The sequence below is a fragment of the Trichosurus vulpecula genome, chromosome 2 (assembly GCF_011100635.1).
Source record: "Trichosurus vulpecula isolate mTriVul1 chromosome 2, mTriVul1.pri, whole genome shotgun sequence".
Classification (NCBI taxonomy): Eukaryota; Metazoa; Chordata; class Mammalia; order Diprotodontia; family Phalangeridae; genus Trichosurus; species Trichosurus vulpecula.
In genome coordinates this window covers 381,852,564-381,874,727 of record NC_050574.1, presented here as the reverse complement: position 1 = coordinate 381,874,727, position 22,164 = coordinate 381,852,564, and the positions used below count along the sequence as shown (strand labels likewise).

The 22,164-nt window shown below is 36.5% G+C and overlaps 1 protein-coding gene across 1 annotated transcript in view; it reads left to right on the top strand.

Annotated features, from left to right (window-relative positions):
• PRDM15 (PR/SET domain 15) overlaps window positions 1-22,164 on the top strand; it is a 148,365-nt gene that overhangs the window by 78,544 nt on the left and 47,657 nt on the right. Inside the window, exons 11-12 of the mRNA XM_036747347.1 lie at window positions 916-1,010; window positions 14,592-14,723. Of these exons, the coding sequence (XP_036603242.1) occupies window positions 916-1,010; window positions 14,592-14,723 (227 nt within the window). The remainder of the gene's footprint in view (window positions 1-915; window positions 1,011-14,591; window positions 14,724-22,164) is intronic.

Below are 22,164 nucleotides of genomic sequence, written 5' to 3'. Positions count from 1 at the left end.
CCTTTGCACAGGCTATATCTCTCCCTTCCTTTCCCACTCCCTATGACTAGAATGCTCTGCCTCTTCACTTCTGCATTTCAGAATTCCAGCTCCCTTCAAGATTCAGCTCTAAAGACTCATCTTGATTACCCCAGTTGCTAATGACTCAACCCTCCCCTTGTCTCCAATAAAATCCTTTTGTATTTATTTTGACTTTAAAAAAAAAATTGTCTTTATATCACCTGTATTTCCCATTGTATTCCTCCAACTCCTCCCAGATAGCCATCCCTTATAATAAAAACAGAAGAATAAAAAAGTATTTAATAGCTAAAAGTGACAAAAAAGTTTGTCATCACATACAGTATCCTGCACCCATCATCCCATCCATCAGGGAAATTATCTTCCTCATCTCTTTTTGGAGGCCAAACTTGATCATTATAATTTTGCAGCATTCACACTCAATTGTTTAGTTATTCTTTATACTTACATGGTAATGGTTATTGTACCCATCGTTTTCCTGATTCTTCTTTTGAATATGTTTTGCCTTGTATGTAAGCATGTTACATCTTCCTAGGAGAATGTAAGCTCCTTGAGGGTGAGGGCTGTATCACTTATGTATTTGCATGCCCAGTACTACATATAAGTACATTCTCAATAAGTGCTTAGTGAGTGACTGAGCTACATATGTTTGAAAGAAGAGCCATACTGTCATAGACACAGGGTTTGTTTTCCAATAACTATAGGGTTTTTTGCTGTCAGATAATGATCAGAATAGGAGTCAAAAGAGGAGTAGTATGTAGTTTACTGTATAAAGCACTATATCACTGTAAATAACATTGGACATTCAACAATTGCAGTGCGAACTTCCATTGTACTGAACGTAAAAACTGATCTCTTTTTCTCTTTTGATTGGGGGGTGGTGTTTGGCAATTTAAGGAGTCAGGCGTGTGAAGAGAGAAGAGTTTGAAACCAGTGGAGAGAGTGTGGTCCGATATAAGAAGGAGCCCTCAGGATGCCCTGTGTGTGGAAAGGTAACAATTTATCATTGGTTTAAGCAAACATAGAATTTTTTACTCAAGATTACTCAATATTTTATTTACTTAAGATTATTTTACTCAAGAAATAGGAACTAAAACTAAAAATTCCAGTCTAAGAGCACTAAAAAAATAATTCTTTTAAAGTTATATAAATAGTAGAAACCAATACTATTGTTTTATGAGAGTGGTTAATGGTCTTTATTTGAAAAAATAAAATGACCAGGCATTTTTATTGTATCTTTTTTGTTTTGATCTTTTCACTTTAGAGGCAAGTATATATTCTGAAAGAAGCGAGTTTTTCTGATTTTTTTTTCCTGACTGTATGTTCATTTTCTCTATTTCTAACTATTCCCCCATTACTACCTCTACCTTTTTTGAAGTCTTTGGAAAGTTATCCACTGTATTCATAACGGAGAGCCAACATAAAAAGTGTAGAGACAGATATTAAAAGTTTATTCAACTGATCTTTTTGCTCACCTTTAAAATGTTTGTTTTTCCTTTTGCATTTCCAAGTCTGCTTTTTCTGTGACGCTGAAAACTAATCAGATGTCAGACTAAGATGGAAAAGAGATCAGCACTACCAGTTGTATCCATATCTTGAGGGCTTTCAGTACCCTTTCCACTAGTACAAATTATAACACCCACACCCACCCCAATTTCCCAGAACGACATGGCTGCTCAGGAGAGCAAGGAACCAGATAACCTCAAAATGATAGTGACAATGTAAAGGTATTCCTGGTTAAGCCAAGAACTGTAGGAACTTGGTCCAGAAGCCACAGAGCCACAGTCACAGTGATGCAGAAGCTCTTTGACTAGTGCAGGAAGTTTAGGACAAAGGTCCTACAGATAATGCCAACTCATTGACCCAGAAATAAAAAGCCCATATATACAACAATATGAAATATTAGCTTTACTTTTTATGGTGGTAAAAAGCTAGAATCAAAGGTAGGCACCCATCAATTGGCAAATAACTGAACAATCTGTGGCATGATTGTAATATGAAATATTATTGTGTTATTTTTAAAATATGAAAAACTTAGAGAAACATAGGTAGACTTGTATTCCATTATGCAATCTGAAATAAGTAGAAGGAAAAAACATACATAATGACACCAATATCTTGTTGCCCAGTTCCTGCACTGAGAGGAAGCAGCGAGAGACCCGAGGGAGAGATGCATGGGAGGACACAAACAAAACTGGTGAAGCCACCACTGCCTCTGCTCAGATATCAGTAAAGAGTTCTGTAGCAGGGCTCTCCAGGCCACTGTCCACATCTCTAGGCAGGCCTTTCCCCCATCTCACAGGAGAATAAACGACAGACACCAGCCTGGTTTCTGTGCCTCTTCCATTGTGGCTGTTACCTCTTCACCAGCCACAATCTTCCAAATATCCAGAAAGGAAAGTTCTTGCTGTGACTTGGCTGTATCAAATAGAAATGAATGTGTTTTTTATCACTTTGAAATAAAAGCAAAAAGGTTGTATTTGTTCATCTGCCTTATCTCTCTATACTTCAGACAGATTGTACTATTTGGTATTTGAACCATAGGGCCTTACCCACTAAGACCTCACATAGTGGATAGAGTACTAGACTTGGAGTCAGGAAGACCTGGGTTCAAATCCCTCCTCAAACATTTCCTCTCCAAAGCAAGATATTTCATATCTCTTGGCCTCAGTCTGTCATTGGTATAATAAAGGGGTTGGACTGGATGTCCTCTAAAGTTCCTTCTAAATCTGAATCTATAATTGTATGAGCACTGGACCTTTCTATCTACCCTGTAGCCGAACTTTTGTGTATGGTTGTCTGCCTGTTTAGAATGTGAGTTGCATGAGAAGAGGAACTGTCTCACTTTTCTGTTTCTATCTCCAGTGCGCTTCACATGATAAGTGCTTAGTAAATGTTTTTTTTATTCATTCACTTAGTAACATAAATGAAAGCAGTAAAGAAGAGCTGTACTCTTAAGTAATTATGATGACTGATCTTGATTCCAGAGTAAATCATACCTCCTCCTTCTCTGAGATTTGGGAGACTATAAGTATGCCCACACCATCAGATGCAGTCACTGTGTCTGTTGGTTTTGGTTTTACTTAACTGCTTTTCTTAGAATGAAGGATTCAGTAGGGTTGGGAGAGGAGAGTGGCCTTGCTATATCCAGAAATAACTGTGATGTAAAAACAAAATACATTGATAAAAATTTTTTTAAAAATTTCATACAATTATTACAAAATTAGTAAAATTCTTTTACTGAATTAGAAAAAAATAGTATCAAAATTCATTTGGAAGAACCATAAGTCAAGAACATCAAAGGAAATGATAAAAAAATATAAAGGAAGGAGATTTAGCAGTACCAGATCTTAAACTATATTACACAGCAGTAATCATCAAAGTTATTTGGTACCGGCTAAGAAACAAAAAGGTCAATGGAATAGAGTACGCATACAATTTATAGCAGCAAATGAGCATAATAACCTTGTATCTGACAAGTGTAAAACTTTAGATTTTGGGATAAGAATTATTTGGTAAAGATTCCTGGGAAAAATCAGAAAACAATATGGCAGAAATTGGGCATAGACCAATATCTTACACCATTTATCAAGAGAAGGTCAAAATGGATACATGACCTAGATATATAGATATAAAGAGAGATATTATAGGAAAATTAGAAGAACATGGAACATATTACTTATCAGACTTATGGATAGGTGAACAATTCATAAATGAACAAGAGATAGAAAGCAAAATTAAGTGTAAAATGGATAATTTCAATTACATAAATTAAAAATAAAATTTGTACAAATAAAGCAAATGTAGCCAAGATCAGAGGGAAAGCAGAAAATAGGGGGAGAAATTTTATAGACAGTTTCTCAGATAAAGGTCTCATATCAAAAATATATAAAGAACTTTGCCAAATCTACAAGAATACAAGTCATTCCCCAATTGTTAAATGGTCAAAGGATATGAACTGGCAGTTTTCCAGTGAAGAAATCAAAACAATTTATAGTCATACAAAAAAATGCTCTAAATCGCTAGTGATTAGAGAAATGAAAATTAAAACAACCTTGAGATATCATTTTACACCTACCAGATTGACTAAAATGATTGAAAAGGAAAGTGACACATGTTGAGGGGATACAGAAAAATTGGGACACTAAGTCATTGTTGGTGGAACTGTGAACTGATTCAACCATTTTGGAGAGCAATCTGGAATTATGCCCAAAGAGTTATTAAACTGCCTATACCCTTTGACCCAGCAATACCACTGCTAGGTCTATTTCCAAAGATGATTAGGGAAAAATGAAAAGAACCTATATATTCTTAAATGTTTGTAGCAGCCCTCTTTGTGGTGGCAAAGAACTGGAAACTGCAGGGATGCCCATCAGTTGGACAATGGCTGAACAAGTTATGGTAAATGAGTGTGATGGAGTATTACTGTGCAGTAAGAAATTATGAGGTCAGTGATCTTAGAGAAAACATGGAAAGACTTGCATGAAATAATGAAGAGTGAAATGAGCAGAACCAAGAGAACATTGTATATAGTAAGAGCAATATTGTTTTAAGAACAACTTTGAATGACTAAGCCATTTTGATGAGCATCCCTGCAACTTCCAGTGTGACCCTGGGCAAGCCACTTAATTTTTTTTGAGGGGGGAAGGCAGGGCAATTGGGGTTAAGTGACTTGCCCAAGGTCACATAGCCAGTAAGTGTGTCAAGTGTCTGAGGCTGGATTTAAACTCAGGTCCTCCTGACTCCAGGGTCCGTGCTCTACTCACTATGCCACCTAGCTGCCCCTCTGGGCAAGTCACTTAAACCTTTTTGTCTCAGTTTCCTTGTCTGTAAGATGAGAAGAAGAAAATGGCAAGCCAACTCAGTATCTTTGTCAAGAAAACCCTAAGTGGGATCTCAAAGAATAGGGCATGACTGAAACCACTAAACACAATCAAGTCACTGTACATGTCACTGTACACAATACCAACAACCGATCAGAAAGCCATCACTAAAATTTAGCATCTTCATAAAACATCAAAAGATGCTGAATAATTCTCCAACTACAGAGCCATCTTGTAGGAGTAGCAGGAATCAGAAACTCAGCGGAAAAGTCTATCCATTCAATTCATTTTACAAATGAAAAAACTGAAAGCCAAAAAAGTTGAGTGATTTTTGCAAGGTCACACAAATAGTAGAACTGATTATGTAGAAGCCTGTTCCTGAAAGAACAGAGCCTAGTCTGCTTTGGTAGAAGGAAAAAAGTCCTCCTTCTTCTGTGTCATCTCACATAAAATATCTAGAAACTAAGGGGGAAAATGGTCACTATGAGGGAATAAATAAAGCAGCCTGAGATATTTGGCCTCTTAACATGCTTAGAAATAAGCTAGAGTGAATAGAAGCCATGGTGTCCACAGTCTATAGCCAAAGACCCTTCCAGATGACTGGGGGAGAGGGGAAGAGAGATTTCATGACAAAGTCAAGAAGTCTAAACTCTTGAGCAAATGTCCACAAAACTTATAGTAACCAGTTCAACTCCATACTGTCTTCTTACCATTTAGACCTTGTTAAACCCCAACTGTACGGTTTAACTCTGATCATCTGATTATTGTGATGCTGGTTAATGGAGGTAGAAGAAGTCATACACCCAACAGAACTGAACAGTAAACTACATTCTCTCTTAGTGAATTCAACAGTTCCCATGGGTATAAACTATCTCTGTGTAGATAGCTCACAGATCTATATAGCCGGCCCAATCTATTTCTGAAACTCCCGTCATGCTGTTTGTTAGATGTTTGTTTTTCATTTTGTTGTCATAGAGGAAATCTAACACTCGATTTATGCAAAACACCACTCATCTTCCCTGTTCCCTAAAGCCCCTTCCACCAAACCTTCCTCTCTATTTAAACTTCCTTATTTCTGTCAAGGGCACCATCATTCTTCAAGTTACATAAATTTCTAGCATTAGTGTTATCTTTAACTCGCTCTTCCTCCCTCCAGATATCCAGTTAGTTGTAAAATCTTGCCATTTCTTACCTCTGCATCATGGCCTACATCTCACCCTTTCTCTTTATTCACATAACCACCATTTTTAGTCCAGTCTCTCGTCACCTCTTGCCTGGACTATTGCAGTGGCTTCCTAATTGGTCTCCCTGCCTCAACTCCAAACATCCAGTCAATTATCAAATATTAGCATTTCTGTCCGACAACATGTCCAGCATCTGACCCCTCTGTCAACTCACGTAACTTCCCCTCATCACCCCTGCCTGGTCTGTTGGAATGGCTTCTGAATTGGTCTGCTTGCCAAGACTCCCTATTCTCATCCATGCTCTACAGCTGCCACAGTGATTTTCCTTAAGTGCATATAACTTTCCTATTAGTAAACTTCAGTGATTCCATTTTGCCTTTAGACTTTAGATATAAACTCTTCTGTGGCTTTTAAATCCTTTTACAACTTCTCCCTAACCTATATTTTCAGCCTCATTATACATTATTCCCCTATTAATAGTGTCCATACTTATATATGTACATGTTATCTCACCCTGTAGAATATCAGCAGGTATTTTTTTTTTTGCCTTTATATCGCCAGGATGTAGCACAGTTCGTACCACATAGGCAAACATGTACAGACTACAAATATATCATGTATACATAAAACATTTTCAAAAATAGAAATTAAGAAGGAATAATATAAAGATGAAAAAGGTAATTTAGAATAATTTTTATAAAATATTTTAAAATAATTTTATTTCATGAATGGTAAAAGAAATATTTTGTTTTCACTAAAATGTTAATGTTTTAGTGAGGAATATGATTTCATTATTTTTACAAACCTTCCTAACTTTCTTATACTGATTCACAAATTAGTTCTAAGTTCATTTATTTATGATATTTCTTTTTTTTGGTAATAATAACTGGAAAAGATAACTCACAATGATAAATAAATCCAAATAGAAGAAGTGCAGTGTTGGCTTCTCTTACCAAATCATGATACTTATTTTTCAGGCCCATCCACTACCAATGCAAAGTGTTTATTTAATTTTGGTTAGCTGATTACCATCTTTCCTGTTAACTAGTTGTTTAAAAGTTATCAGAAGGTGTTGTATTTTTGTATTTTTGCCAAATAGGTTCAGACGCACTGAATCTACATTTGCAAGATTTTTAAACACATGAGAAAATTGTTTCCAAGTTATTTTAGTGTGCAGATATGAGAATTTTTTGGGTTAAATTTTTATTGATGTATCTTTCTTGTTTTACATTACCCACAATTTCCTCCAGCACCCTTGCCCCTCCCAAAAGAGCTATCCCACATAACAAATAGTATTTTTTTTTAAGAAAAAAAGGAGAGGAAAAAAAAATCAGTATAGTTGATCAATACGTCAAAAAAGTCTGAAAATATGTGCAAATGTACAGTACTTAATGAATCTCTGCAAAGAGGTGAGGTGGGAGTATCTTTTCCTATCTCTTCTTTCAACCTCTGCTTGTCCTTTATAATTCTGTAATATTTACTTTTGAGTTTTGTGTATGTCTTATCATTTACATTGTTGTAGTCATTGCATATATTGTTTCCTTAGCACTACTAATTTTATTCTGTAATAGTTCATATAGATCTTTCTGTGCTTCTTTGGATTTATTATATCCTTCATTTCTTATAGCACAGTAATATTCTATTACAATCATGTACCACAGTTTGTTTAGCTCCAACTGATGGACATCTTTTTTTGTTTCTTTGCTGTGACAAAAAAAAATGCTGCTATAAATACTTTAATGAAAGTGGGGATGTTCTTCTCAATGGCCTAGTAATGGAGTCTCAGGGTCAAAGGGAATGTACCTAATGTGAAGAGATTTGGTAGGTGGGCACATTGAGATAATTCTTGATGATAGAAGCCTAATTTTTAATGTTTTACTCATTGTTGTGGCTTATTATCACTGGCTAATATATCCACATAGTAAACATTTTTGGCACGATTCACTGTTAATGATAATGGATATAAAAATTACATTTCAAATACTTTCCTTAATAATTTTGGAATTTTTTGGTCTTTCCTTGTCGTATCTGATTATACTGTTATTGTTTTTGACCTGGTAATTTGGCTGTCAAGAGCCAGGGATCATTTTATTGCTATTTGCTTGTGCACATATTATTAGTACAGTATTAAGCAAATTTTCTATGCAGGAATCTTGGAATGCCTCCTCTTCATCCTGCAATGCTTAGTTTAGTTAAAACCAGATAATATTATACAGAAGTCCAAGGGCAAGCATAAACTGAAAGATATTGCAATATGCTTTAAGACAAGGATGAATGAGGAAGCAACTGGTATTCCCTTCCAAATTATGGAGTTCCCAATCTCTTGTCATGATACCTCTAGTAGTACCATATTAAATGAGGGTACTAGTATCACTTTGTATATTAAATATTAGTAAAGCTTAGATTATATGTATATTGAAAATAAAAAATAGCACTTATTATATTTTCTTCCTGTAACCCAATGTATTATTTTAGGTACTCCATGGAATGTGTGTACTCTGGGCATAATGGTGCACTCCTATACTCAATAAACTCCAAAGGCCCCATTTTTCCTTTAGGATAAAATATAATTTACATTATTTAGCTTTTAAAACCTGCCCCCAAAGCGGGGGGGAATGCTCCCCTTCTTTCATTATAAATTTCAGCCAGATTGGCTTTCTTGCTGTTCCTCATACTCAACACTGATGCCCCCCATAAGTAAAAAGTTCTTGAGCATGTAAGCTCAATGTCTATATTTTCCCATCTATGAATTAAGTATGTGAACCACTGTACTAATAATTATGTGTTTCTTACCTAAAATAGAAATTAAAAGGATGAGATTAAGATAAAATAACATTCGATCTTAGAGTCATTAACCTAGAGAATTTATAGAGTGGAGAATAACATGGTCACAGCTGTGCTTTGAGAAGATCATTTTGCCAGCTGTGTGGAAGATGGACCGTAGTGGAAAGAGACGAGGCAGGGAGACTAACTGCAAGGCAATTGCAATATTCTGGGTGAAAGATGATGAGGTCTGCCCTAGGGTCAGGTGGCTAGGTGGTGCAGTGGATTGGGCATTGGACTCAGAGTCAGGAACACGTGAGTTCTAATCCAGCCTCAGATATTTAACAGCTGTAAAACCCTGGGAAAATCACTTAACCTCTTTGTGTCTCAGTTTTCACATCTGTGAAATGAGGATAATGGCAATGCTCATTTCCTAGGGTTGTTCTAAGGACCAAATGAGATTTGTAAAACTCTGTAAACCTTAGAGCACTGTAGGAATGTTAGCTGTTACTGCTGTTTTCATTATTGGGCTGATGGCTGTATGAGTAAAGAGAAGAAACACATGTGAGAAATGTGGAGGTATATCTGACGAGATCTGTATATGTGGATGTGGTCTGAGGTGAAGTGAGGAGTCCAACATGACGGAGTGGTTATGAAACCCTGGGTAACTGGAAGGATGTTGGTGCCCTTCATGACCATAGAGAAGTTAGGAAGATGGGGAAGCTTTGAGGGAAAGGTGGTATCATGATACCTGTGATCCAGAGCCAAACCATCTGTGCCTGCTTATTCTTTGTGATTAACTCCTACAGTCATCTCAGCCAAACTGATTTCACAAAGTGGAAGATTTCATGCAAAAGGAAAAATGGGAAGTAGAACTGTTGTTCCATACTTACTCTGTGCCTAGGTGCAGAGCCTACCGTTCATGGAGTACCTGCCATAGCCACAAGATGATCTGAGGAGCAGGGAGTAGATAGAAACTCCTTGCGCTAACACCTGTGTAGCTGCTGTGGGTAGCCTTTAATATAGCTTATAACTGCTGTGAGGTGCAGCTCCAAAGGGGGAAGGCTTATCCAGCAAAGGGAGAGACAGTGGAACTGGAGAATAGGGATGTGTAGGTATGTTTTGTTGGAGACAAGCCTCATGTTGTCATCTTTCCCCTTGGTTGATCACTTTCAACATTTCAAAGTTAGACTTTTAAAATCAATTTTTAAAAAATTATCAAATGTACTTTTCTCTCTCCAACCTCCCCCAAATTAATTTTCAAAAAGCGATAAACAAAAAACCGCCAACAACTTTATAACACATAAGCATAGATAAGCAAAACACATTTCCATATTGGCCTTGTCTAGAAATGTGTTGCATTCTGCATATTAGTCTGTTTATCAGGAGGGTGATAGCATCATCATTCCTCTGGAATCACGATTAATCATTAAATTAATTAGTTCTTAAAGTCTTTCAAAATTGTTCATTTTTAAATGTTGATATTAGAGTATAAATAATCTTACTGGCTGGCCTTGCTTCAGTCTGCATCAGTCCACATATATCTTTCTAGGTTTCTCTGAAACCATCTTTCCTCATTTCTTATAACCCAATGGTATTCCATTAAATTCACATACCAAAAGTACATTAATGCACCTTTAATCAGTAAATATATATTAAGCAATTACTATGTGCCAGATACTGTGTTAAACACTGAGGATACCAAAAAAAAAAAAAAAGCAAAAGACAATCCCTACCCTCAGAGTAGAGTGTTCACAATAAAATGGGGGAGACAACAAGCAAACAGATATGTTCTGACAGGCTATAAAAATAGGAAATAAAAGAGGAAAGACACTAGAATTAAGAGAGGTTGGGAAAGGATTTTAGTTAGGACTTGAAAGGAACTCTTTTTTTCTGGAGGGGGGAAGGTAAGACAATTGGGGTTAAGTGACTTGCCCAAGGTCACACAGCTAGTAAATGTGCCAAGCACCTGAGGCTAGATTTGAACTCAGGTCCTCCTGACTCTAGGGCCAGTGCTCTACTCACTGCGCCACCTAGCTGCCCCTTGGAAGAAATTTCTAAAGAAGCCAGTAGGCCACAGTGAGAAAGGAAACAATTCTGGCATTGAGGACAAGCAGAGAAAATTCCCAGAGCCAAGAGATGGAATGTCTTGTTTGTGGAACGACCCAGAAGCCTGTGTCACTGATCAAGAGTACATGTCAGGAAATAAGGTGTAAAAAGACTGGCAAGGTAGGAGAGGGCTGGCTATGAAGGGTGCTGGATGGTGAACAACAAATAGAAAAATATTTGATCCTGGAGGTGATAAGGATCCACTGGAGTTCATCAGGTAGAGAGCTGACATGGTTGGAACTGCACTTTAGGAAAATCACTTAGGCTGCTGAATGCAGGATGGACTGGAGTGGGGAGAGGCTTGAGGCAAGCGGAACAACCAGAAGGCTATTGCTACCATCCAAGTGTGAGGTGGTAAGGGCTTGTACCAGAGTGGTGGCAGTATCAGAGGTGAGAGGGGAACATATTTGAGAGATGTTGCAGAGGTGAAATTGAGAGACTGTGGCAAACATTTTGTGTGGAGGTGAGAGAGAATGAGGAGTTGAGTATGACACCTAGTTTCAAGCTGGGGTAATGGGATTAGGGGACAGGCAGGGATTGTATTGCCCTTAACAGTAATAGGAAACCTGAGAGAGGGAAAAATTTAAGGGGAAAAGATAATGAGTTAAGTTGTGGATATGTTGGGTTTAAGATATCTATTGAACATCCAGTTTGAGATGTCCGAAAGGCAGTCAGAGATTTGAGATTGTATATCATTAGAGAGAGGTTAGGGCAGGGTAGGTAGATTTGAGAATGATTCCAGTTTTCCCACAGCCTCTCTATAATTTTCCTTTTTTTTGGTCAACTTTGCCAATCTGATGTGTAAGTCGCAAACTCAGTGTTGCTTTAATTTGCCTTTTCTAACTAATCATGATTTGGAATATTTTTTCATATGATTATAAAAAACTTAGATTCCTTCCCTTGAGAAGTACTTCATGTCTTTTGACCATTTATTGATTGGAGGACTGCTGTTATTCTTATCTATTTGAACCAATTCCGTCGTGTCATGTAAATGACATCAGAGAACCCTTCTGTGAAGATGTTTTTCCTAGTTAACTGCTTCCCTTCTAAACTTAGCTGTTTTGAATTTGTGTAAGAATTTTTAAATTTTATGCATTTAACTCCTTATTCTCCTATGTTTTTCCTTCTCTTTCCTCCTCAAACCCTTTTTACACAAGAAGAGACGTATGGAACACAAATGTTGCTCATCACCAATGCTCTATGGCAGTGATTCCCAACATTTTTTGGCGCCCCTCCCCCCATGAAATCCCTTTCAAAAAGAATAGCAAATTCTTTTGTGAAGCCCCTATGGTAATTTAACACATTATCAACATATTTTGCAATTGTTTAATACAAACATTAAAGAATTAATCCCCGTTGAATAATTTTTAGCATGAATTCCTTGGACCATTGTCATGAACCCTCTAGGGGGTTATGAATCACCAAGTTGGATCTACTGTTTATGCTTGATTTAAACAGCTTTCACTTCTATAGTCCTCTCTTCTTCCCCTTTTTCAGACCTAAATAATAGCTTTATACCTTTCTCTCTCTTCCTTCCCTTTTTTCTTTCCTTTTCACCCCTCTTCATTATCCTCCCCTATGAAATTAAGTTTTTTCTTTTTTTACTTATGACTGATCCTTCCCTTGATCTCCTCTTCCTTTCATTCCCTTCCCTTTTCCCTCTCCCTGTTTCCCTGTTGAGTTTAATGCATTTCTACAATGATCTCTTTATGTGTTCATGTATGTGTTAGTTTGCATGTTACCCTCTCTTTTGATCAGTTCAGATGAAAGGGAAGTTCAGGTGGTGGCCAGCCTCTCCTCCCTTGTTTGTATAGACATATACTTGTACCCTACTAATTATCTAAGTCTCCCTCATCTTTCATTCCCTAGTGAATCCTTTTATCCCTTTCCCATTCCTTTCTTTTAAGATCATCAGAACATAACAAACATCACTCTCAGGCCTTCTGTCTTATTTGACTTTCTCTATAATGACATCACAGGTTTTAAGGGATTCTAGTATCATTCCTCATTAAAATGGAAACATTTCATCCTTATATTTTCTGTTTTACTTACCTGTAATTTTTATCTCTTTATTTCTGTGTTTGTAAACAAGTTTTTTAATCAGCTCTGCTCTTTTTAATCAAGAATGTGTAGAAGTCCTCCATTTCATTAAAGGTGTATTTTTTTCCTGTACAATTATACTCAGTCTTTTTGGATGAGTTATTCTTGACTGTAACCCTTTATTGTTTGCCTTTTGGAATATAATATTTCATGTTCTCAGCTCCTTTATAAAGAAAACTGCCAAATTTTGTATTATACTTACATAGGAACTACAGTTCCTTAGCCCTTGAATTTTTTTCTAGATATTTGCAATATTTTTCCTTTGACCTGGAAGCCCTAGATTTTGGCTACAATGTTCCTATGTGTTTTCATTTTGGAGTTTCAGGAGGTGATTGATTGACTGATGTTATTTCATATAAAGAATAACACCTACCCCACCCCCACCCACCCATGTGCATATACCAATAAAAAGTTGTTTTTCTTCATTATTTTATTGGTAACTTTTGTTTTTAAATCACCGTTCCCAAATATAGAGCTTCATTTCTCTCTGCCCAGTGAGTCATCCCTTGTCACAAAGAAGGGCGAAAGAGAAATTTTCAAAACTAACAATATTCTATGTTTCCATATTCCTCTGCAATGCTAGAAGCAAGGTTTATTCTCAAGTCTTCTACAGGGTCAGTCTTGATTGTTATAAATACACAGCATTCTGTTTCAGGCTTTTTTGTTCTTTCCCTTTATATTACTTTAGTCATTTTGTCGGTCATTTTCTTGTTTCTGATTACTTCACTCCATGTCAGTTCAATAAGGTCTTCCCATGTGTCTTTGAGTTCTCGGTATTCTCTATTTCTTACAGTGTAATTATATTCCATTCCATTTATTTGTTGCCAATGTATGTAGCCATTCCCCAGTTGATGAGCATCTACTCTGTTTCCACTTCTTTACTACTAACTAAAATTGCTGCTATCAACAATTTGGTGCATGAGGCCCTTTTTTCTGTCTTTGAATTTATTGCAGTGTATGCCTAGCATCAGGATGTTGGTTTCAAAGACTGGGCATTTTAGTTACTTTTCTTTCTTTTTAAAGCAGAGTTCCAAATTGTTTTCATAATGTTGGATCAAATTAACTCTCCCCATGGTGTGTCAGTGTGTCTGGCAGTCCCACCAATGGATAGTAGTCTTATCTTTTGTCATCTTTGACAATTTTCTGGGTGTGAGGTAAAACATTAGTTGGTTTATTTTATATTTCTCTTATTCAACACATGCTTTGAGAACATAATTTCCCTGTAAAATTTCCATTCCTCATTTTTCTCTTATGTTGAAACCCCAAAGAAATATCTCTCTTCCCAAGATAGACAGACAATCTACAAATTTGTAGAGGGGTTGCAATTAAATTAAAGGAGAAGTCAGAACAACCTGCTGCAAGTTTGAGTGGAATAAAAGGGAGTATCAGCTGTCTGTATATAGTAAGGTCGTTAACTTATTATAGTAAAGATTAAAATCAATGCCAAATTGAGCAAGTGGTATTACCACTCAGAACACAACATCTATTGAGATTTTGTAGGTGGTTATTTTGTATAAAGAGACATTAAGTTTTATTTCTCAAGTCATGGGAAAGAAAAGCTTTCTTAATTGTCATTTTTTCTTTCTGCTCCTAGGTGTTTTCATGTAGAAGTAATATGAATAAACATCTCTTGACCCATGGAGATAAGAAGTATACTTGTGAGATCTGTGGACGCAAATTCTTCCGGGTAGATGTGCTTAGGGATCATATTCATGTTCATTTTAAGGTATTTGTTGCACATTATTTTCCATGCCTTTTTTGTTGCCTGATGCTGGGATTATTGTTGATTTGGTAGCATTCTGAAATCATTATCAGCCTTGTTTAAATTAATATTGTTTAAAAAATATTTTAATATATGATATCATCCATTTTTATATTCTGTCTCTCTTCCCTATCCCTTCCAAGGAGCTATCCTTATAATCTCTGTTCATACAAATCTCCCTCGATTTCTTTGAAATTTTCTCTTTCTTATAGAACAATAGGATTCTATCAGCTCTTTCCTCAAATAATGGACACAACTTTAGTTTCCAGTTCATTGCCATTATAAAAAGAGCTGTTATAAAAATCTTGCAAGTATGGGTTCTGTATTCTTTTCTTTGATCTCTTTGGGTTATAGGACTAGTAGTGGTATTACTGGGTCAAAGGATATGCATAGTTTATTAATTTTTTGAAATAGCAGGCTTTCCATGGTTACGTTCTTATAATGCATTCATTTAAAAAAGCATGTTTGGTACCTACAAATAACACCTCACAAATCTGATCCTACGCATCGAAGAAAATAAATGGACAATCATTAAAAGGGAAGCATTTGAATCATTTCTTCAGAAAAACCATCAGGTAAGTATTTGAAAATGGACCAAAAAGAGAATTCTTTGGGTGGAGCCAAGATGAGTAGATGAAGCACTCAGCTGAGCTCTCCCAGCATTCCCTTCTGAACAACTTTTAAATAATATCTCACAATTCCCGAGTGGCAGAGCCAACAAAAGGTGAGGGTGAGAAATTCTTACAGCCCAAGTCAATGTACGAGGCCAGAAAGAGAAATCAGTGACAAGGAAGTGGGGGCTGGCCCAGATACCAGTTGGATAAAACTCTGATGGTGGAACTAGGTGGTGGCAGCAGCAGCAGCAGCATCTTCAGGTGCCAGACAGCAAGGGGACCTGGCAACTGGTCAGAAAGTGATTGCAAAGGACCCCTGTGCTAGCTGTGGATACAGGGGCAATTCTATTACCACTTCTGGGTCATAGTTCTAGGGCAGAGAAGAGCAGTACCACTTTTTGTCATAAGGGACCAGGGACCCTGAGGAACAGTAGCACTTCTGGTCACAATAGAGCAGGAGTCTTGAAGAGCAGTATTACTTCCAGTCCCAGGTTAAGGACCAGAGTACAGACCAGGAGAACAGTGGCCAAACTTCTCCCCAGATCATACCACTTCGGAAGCACCAACAAAATTCAAAACCTCCAGAACTAGCTCTGAAAACAGCTGTGTAAAAAAAGCCTGAATCTTGAGACAGTACACTTTCTCTAGCCATGTCAGGAACAGAGCCCAACTTTAACTTAAAGCTCAAAATCAAGCAGTAGGGTGGGAAAATGAGCAAACAACAACAACAAAAGAATCTGACCATAAAAACCTACTATGGTGATGGGGAATTTCAAGACACAGACTCAGAAGAAGACAATAAAGTCAAAAGAGCTACAAGTAAAGCCACAAAAGAAAAAATTAATGTGAACTAGACACAAGCCCAACAAGAATTCCTGGAAGAGTTAAAAATGATTTTTCAAAATTAAACACGAGTGGCAGAGGAAAAATTAGGTAAAGAAATGAGAGCAAAGGAAGAAGTTTGTGAAAAGACAATTAACAGCTAGTTTTTTTTTTTTAAAAGAGGCACAAAAAATACTGGAGAAAATAACACCCTAAAAACATAACTGGCCAAAATGATAAAAGAGGTACTAAAATTCACTGATGGAAATAACTCCTTAAAAAGCAGAACTGGCCAAATGGAAAATGAGATACAAAAACTCACTAAAGAAAATAACTCATTAAAAAATTAGAATTGGCCAAGTGGAAGCTAATGGTTCCATGAGACATCAAGAAACAATAAAAGAGAGTCAAAAGAATGAAAAAAAAATAAAAGAAAATGTGAAATATCCCCTCAGAAAATCCCCTGGAAAATAGATTGAGGAGAAATAATTTAAAATATTGGATTACCTGAAAATGATGACTAAAGAAAGAACCTCAATATCATATTTCAAGTAATTATCAGAGAAAACTGCCCCAAAATATTAGAACCAAGGGAGTAAAATAGAAATTGAAAGAATACACTGATCACTACCTGAACGAGAACACAAAATAAAACCTCTCAGGGACTATATAGCCAAATTCTAGAACTGTCAGGTCAAAAAGAAAATATTTCAAGCAGCTAAAAAGAGACCATTCAAATACCATAGAGCCACAGTCAGGTTCACAGAAGATTTAGCAGCTTCCACATTAAAGGAACAGAGGACTTTGTATATGATATACTGGAAGGCAAAGGAGCTAGGATTACAACCAAGAATTACCTTCCCAGCAAACTGAGTAAAATCCTTCAGGGGGAAAAATGGATATTTAATGAAATAAAGAGCTTTCAAACATTCCTGATGAAAAGGCCAGAGGTGAATAGAAATTTTGACTTTCAAATATAAGACTAAGAAAAACATAAAAAGATAAACATGAAAGAGTAATCATAGGGGACTCAATAATATTAAGAGGTCTAGATTCCTATATGGGAAGATGACACACGTAACTTCTAAGAAATTTTGAATTAAACTGCCAAACATTCAAACTCTACTACAGAGAGTGCATTGGGTTGGCCATGTTATTTGAATGCCAAATGTATGCTTGCCTAAAAGACTACTTGATGGAGAGCTCACACAAGGCGCGTGCTCACATGGTTGTCAGAAGAAGTGATACAAGGACACTCTTAAGGTCTCTCTCAAGAACTTTGGAATTGATTGTGTGACATGGGATACTCTGGCAAAGGACTGCCCAGTATGGTGTACCCACATCAAAGACAGCACTGTGCTCTATAAGCAAAGCAGAATTGGAGTAGCTCAAAAGAAATGTGAGATGATCAGATTTAGAGAGTCCACCCCAAATGTTTACATGGACTATTTGTGTCTGACCTGAGGTAGAGCATTCTGAGCTCTTACCGGTCTGATCAGTCATAGGCAGACACAGTGTAACTTGACTCTAACATCGTGGTGTCATTTTCATCCTTTCTGAGAATGAAGGACAACAGCCAACCAAGAACTTTATTATTATTGGTGCAGTTAGAAGGCTATATAGAGAGGATATGCGTGTGAGTTGATTATGTTGGGATGATGTAAAAATAATGGATAGGTGAGAAGGAAGGAGAAAGAGAGAGGAAGATGTTATCTCACATAAAGAAGTGCACAGAGAAGAGCTTTTACAGTGTAGGGGAAAATGATTGGGGGAGGAGGACAGGCAACACTTGAAATTAAGTCACATCTAAGTTGGTTCAAAAAAGGGAAAAATTTATACACACACTCACATATTCAACTGATAATAGAAACAGAGAAGTAGGAGAGAAAGGGAAGCAGAGAAAAAGGAGGGTAGTGATAAAAGCAAGGCTGGATAAAAGAAGTCACTAGTCAGAAGCAAAACTGACTTTAGACAATGGACAGGATAAAAAGAAGAAAATAGGATGGAGAGAAGTGCACAGTTAAACAGAAACAGATAGAAGAATAGATTAGAAACCAGAATCCAGCAGAATCCAGCAACTTGAAACAGAGAGACACACACAAAGTTTTAAAATAAGAAGCTGGAGCAGAATCTATTATACTTCAGTCAGGGGTAGAAATCATGGTCTTGGCCAAGCAAAATCAAAAATGGATCTAATTAAAAAGATTAACCAGAGAAACTACATCTTTCAAAAAAACACCATAGACAGTGAAGTAATGTCAATATTAAACATATATGCACCAAATGCCATAACATTAAGGAAGAGATAAATGAATTACAGAAGGAAATATTAAATCCATACTAGTGGAGCCATTAAGTACTAATTTGATCCATACTAGTTAAATCCATTAAATCCATACTAGTTATTAAGTATTAAGTTCATACCTCAACTTTCCCCTCTCAGAGCTAAATAAATCTAACAACAAAATAAATAGGAAACATGTTAAGGAGATGAATAGAATTTTAGAAAAGATATGATAGACCTATGGAGAAAATTGAATGGAAATAGAAAGAAGTATACCTTTTTCTCCACTGTGCATGGCACCTTTACAAAACCTTCACAAAAATTGGCCATGTATAATAACCTCATAAAAACCTCACAAATAGAGAAAGATATTAAATGCACCCTCTTAAGACCAAAATAAATAAAAAAATACATTCAATAAAGAGCCATGGAAGTAGAAATTTAAAAATTAATTGGGCTTGGAGGACAGCTGCCAAGGATGCCACCTCTGCAAATATGGGACTGTAGCTGGCAGCAAACCAAATCTTCCGTGTACCTCCCTTTGCTACTCTTAAGTGCCTGGCCTGGAAACACCAACATCTTCTGCACAGAAAATTACCCGAAGGTCAACTTTTATCTATTTTTATTTGAAGTATTTATCTATGCTCCCATAGATGATATTAACAACAGAGCCAAAATTGAGAATGATAATATTGTCTTCACATTGTATGAAAAAGAAATTGGAATGTGGGAGGCTCTTTCTTTGGCAAGTGTTGACAAAGAGACGATGCAAAGAATAAGGAAAAAAAAATTGTTTTACAAGCACAAGGAAAAGCAAATGAACTAAATGAAGCAAAAGCTGTTGCAGAAAAAAACCCGAGAAAATGAAAGCTATGCTTTGAAGATAATGATGGAGATCTGGGTCAATTCTTAAGTCTTCAGCTTTGTTTACTTCTCCTTGAGGCTTTCCAGATAAGGATAAGCAGGAGCTTCCCATTCCCATCCCCCAGCTTGTGAGCCCAGGAATTCCAAGCTGCATGTCACAAAGAATAACCACATGAAGTTTCACTACTGATTAGAGAAATACAAATTAAAACAACTCTGAGATACCACCTCACACCAGTCAGATTGGCTAATGTGACACAAAAGAAAAATGACAAATGCTGGAGGGGAAGTGGAAAAATTGGGACACAATGTACCAGTAGTAGAGTTGTGAAGTAGTGTAACGATTTTGGAGAACAATTTGATCCAGCAATACCATTATTAGGCCTGTATCTCAAAGAGATCAAAGAAAAGGGTGTAAAAATATATATAGCAGCTCTTTTTGTGGCAGCAAAGAATTGGAAATCAAGGGGATGCCCATTAATTGGGAAATGGCTAAGCAAGCTATGGCATATGATTGCAGGGAGGAGGACAGGCAACACTTGAGCTTCACTCACATCTAAATTGGTTCAAAAAGGGAAAAATTTACACACACACACACATGCACACTGACATCTTTTATCCACCCTCCCTTTTATCATCTCCCTCCTTTTTCTCTACTTCCCTTTCCCTCCTACTTCTCTCTTGGGCAAGATAGATTTCTATTGCCAGTTGATTTATTACAGTATAAGAAATGACCAGTAGGATGGTTTCAGAAAACCTGGGAAAATTTAAGTGAGCAAAGCCAGAAGAACATTATACACAGTAGCAGCAATATTGTATGATCATCTATGAAAGACTTAACTACTCTGATCAAGACATTTATTCTCTATGTATTATATATATATATATATATATATATATATATATACACACACACACATATATACACATGTGTATATATGTATATATATATACATATATATATATTATGTATATGTGAACTTATAAACTGCTTGCAAATGGGGATTTTTTCATTTCTCGTATTTGTATCCCCAACCCTAGTGTAATGTCTGACCTGTACTACGTTTTCAGCAAATATTTGTTGATTAATTAGCAAACTCTTCTAGTTTTGTGTCCTCTGAAAACTTGATAAGCCTACTATCTGTACTTTCATTTAAGTTACTGTGTTGCCTCTCCTTTAATAAATGCGTTCTAGAATTTTATATAGGATCAAGGTTAAAATGCTCCTCGGAGTAATGTTTGCAGACTCCACCACCATCTACCCCCTTTTAAATATCAGAACTGTATAAGTCCTTCTCCAGTCCTATGGCATCTCTCTTGTTCACTGCAGTTCTCGATAATGGAGCCTGGTGGCACAGTGACAAGAGTGCTGGGCCATCATGTAGTCAGGAGGACTTGAGTTTAAAGCCAGCCTCATTCACTTTCTGTGTGACTTTGGACATCACTTAACCTCTTTTGGTCTCAGTTTCTTAAACTGTAAAATGAGGATAACATTAAATCCCCGCCTCTCAGAGTTGGTATAAGAATCAAATGAGATATTTATAAAGTTCTTAGCACAGTGCCTACCACTTAGTAGGTGCTATATAAATGCTTATTATTAGTAGCATTATTACAGGTTTTTTTAAATGAACAAAATAGCCTTGGGAATCACATCTGTTAATTCTTTCAGTGTCCTGAGATATAGTTCATCTAAGCCTGGTGTCTTAAACTCATCAAAGGTAGCTCGATGCCTTCTTACAATTTTCTTATCTATCCTGGATTTCAGCTCCCTAGTAGCCATTTTTGTTCTAATCTTTCCTTTCCAGTCTGAAGCTAATTCTCTTTGGCAAAGGAGTACTTTGATAACAAAACAGATCTGTGATCTCATCAATATCATTATATTTTCTAATAATGCAAATTTATAACTCATCCATGCAATTTCTTCCATAAATCACCCCCAAAATATCTACTCATACCCCTATGGCTCTCTTCTAAATCTCTTGATAATTATATGGGTTACAATGGAGCGCACAGGCCACCATTCAGTTATCCCTTACTTTGGCTACAGTATATCTTTTCTGGTCACCAGTTCTCCAATAAGAATCCCTGTGGCACTCCTCTATAGTTCTTTGTTGGTTATTTATATGAATTTATACCCATTATGTGTCACTCTGTTGCCCTCTGAGTGAGTTTTAATTTAATTTTTTAAGAAAACCATGGTAGGCCTTTACTTGTAGCCATACAGCATCACCAGAAGAATATTGGTATTAAAGATAGTTTTTTTTTCCTCAGGGATTAATTTGGGGTTATTAAAAGTAATCAATCATCAACACGCATTTAATAAGCACCTGTTCAGTGCCAGACACTGTGCTAAGCATTGGAGATAAAAGTAATAATGAATCAGTCCCTACTCACAAAGAGCTTGTATTCTGTTGGTTGAGACAACAGTGATGTATATATGACAACAATGAAGTATATATAAAATAAATACAAAGTAGTCAAATACAAAGTTGTTTGGGAGGGAAACTATTAGCAGTTGGGGAAATCAAGAATAAATTCATGTAGGAAAAAAAAACCCCAAAACTGCTACATAACTTCCCAAAGGTGATCTGCAATTCTTGGACTCTTTCCTTGTCAATCCATGGTCTATACGTGTTGACTGACTAGCTCTCTAGGTTGTTCTTCTAATTTTACCACTGCAAAAATATTTGCAACTGTCCTGAAGGATATCCAAAATGAAATCCAAATCAAAGAGATGCCATATAAATAGAGAGTGAGGTCTTTCAGATGCTTCTTTTTGTGGGTAATGTGTTCATTGCATCAAGCTATAGAACACGATAGT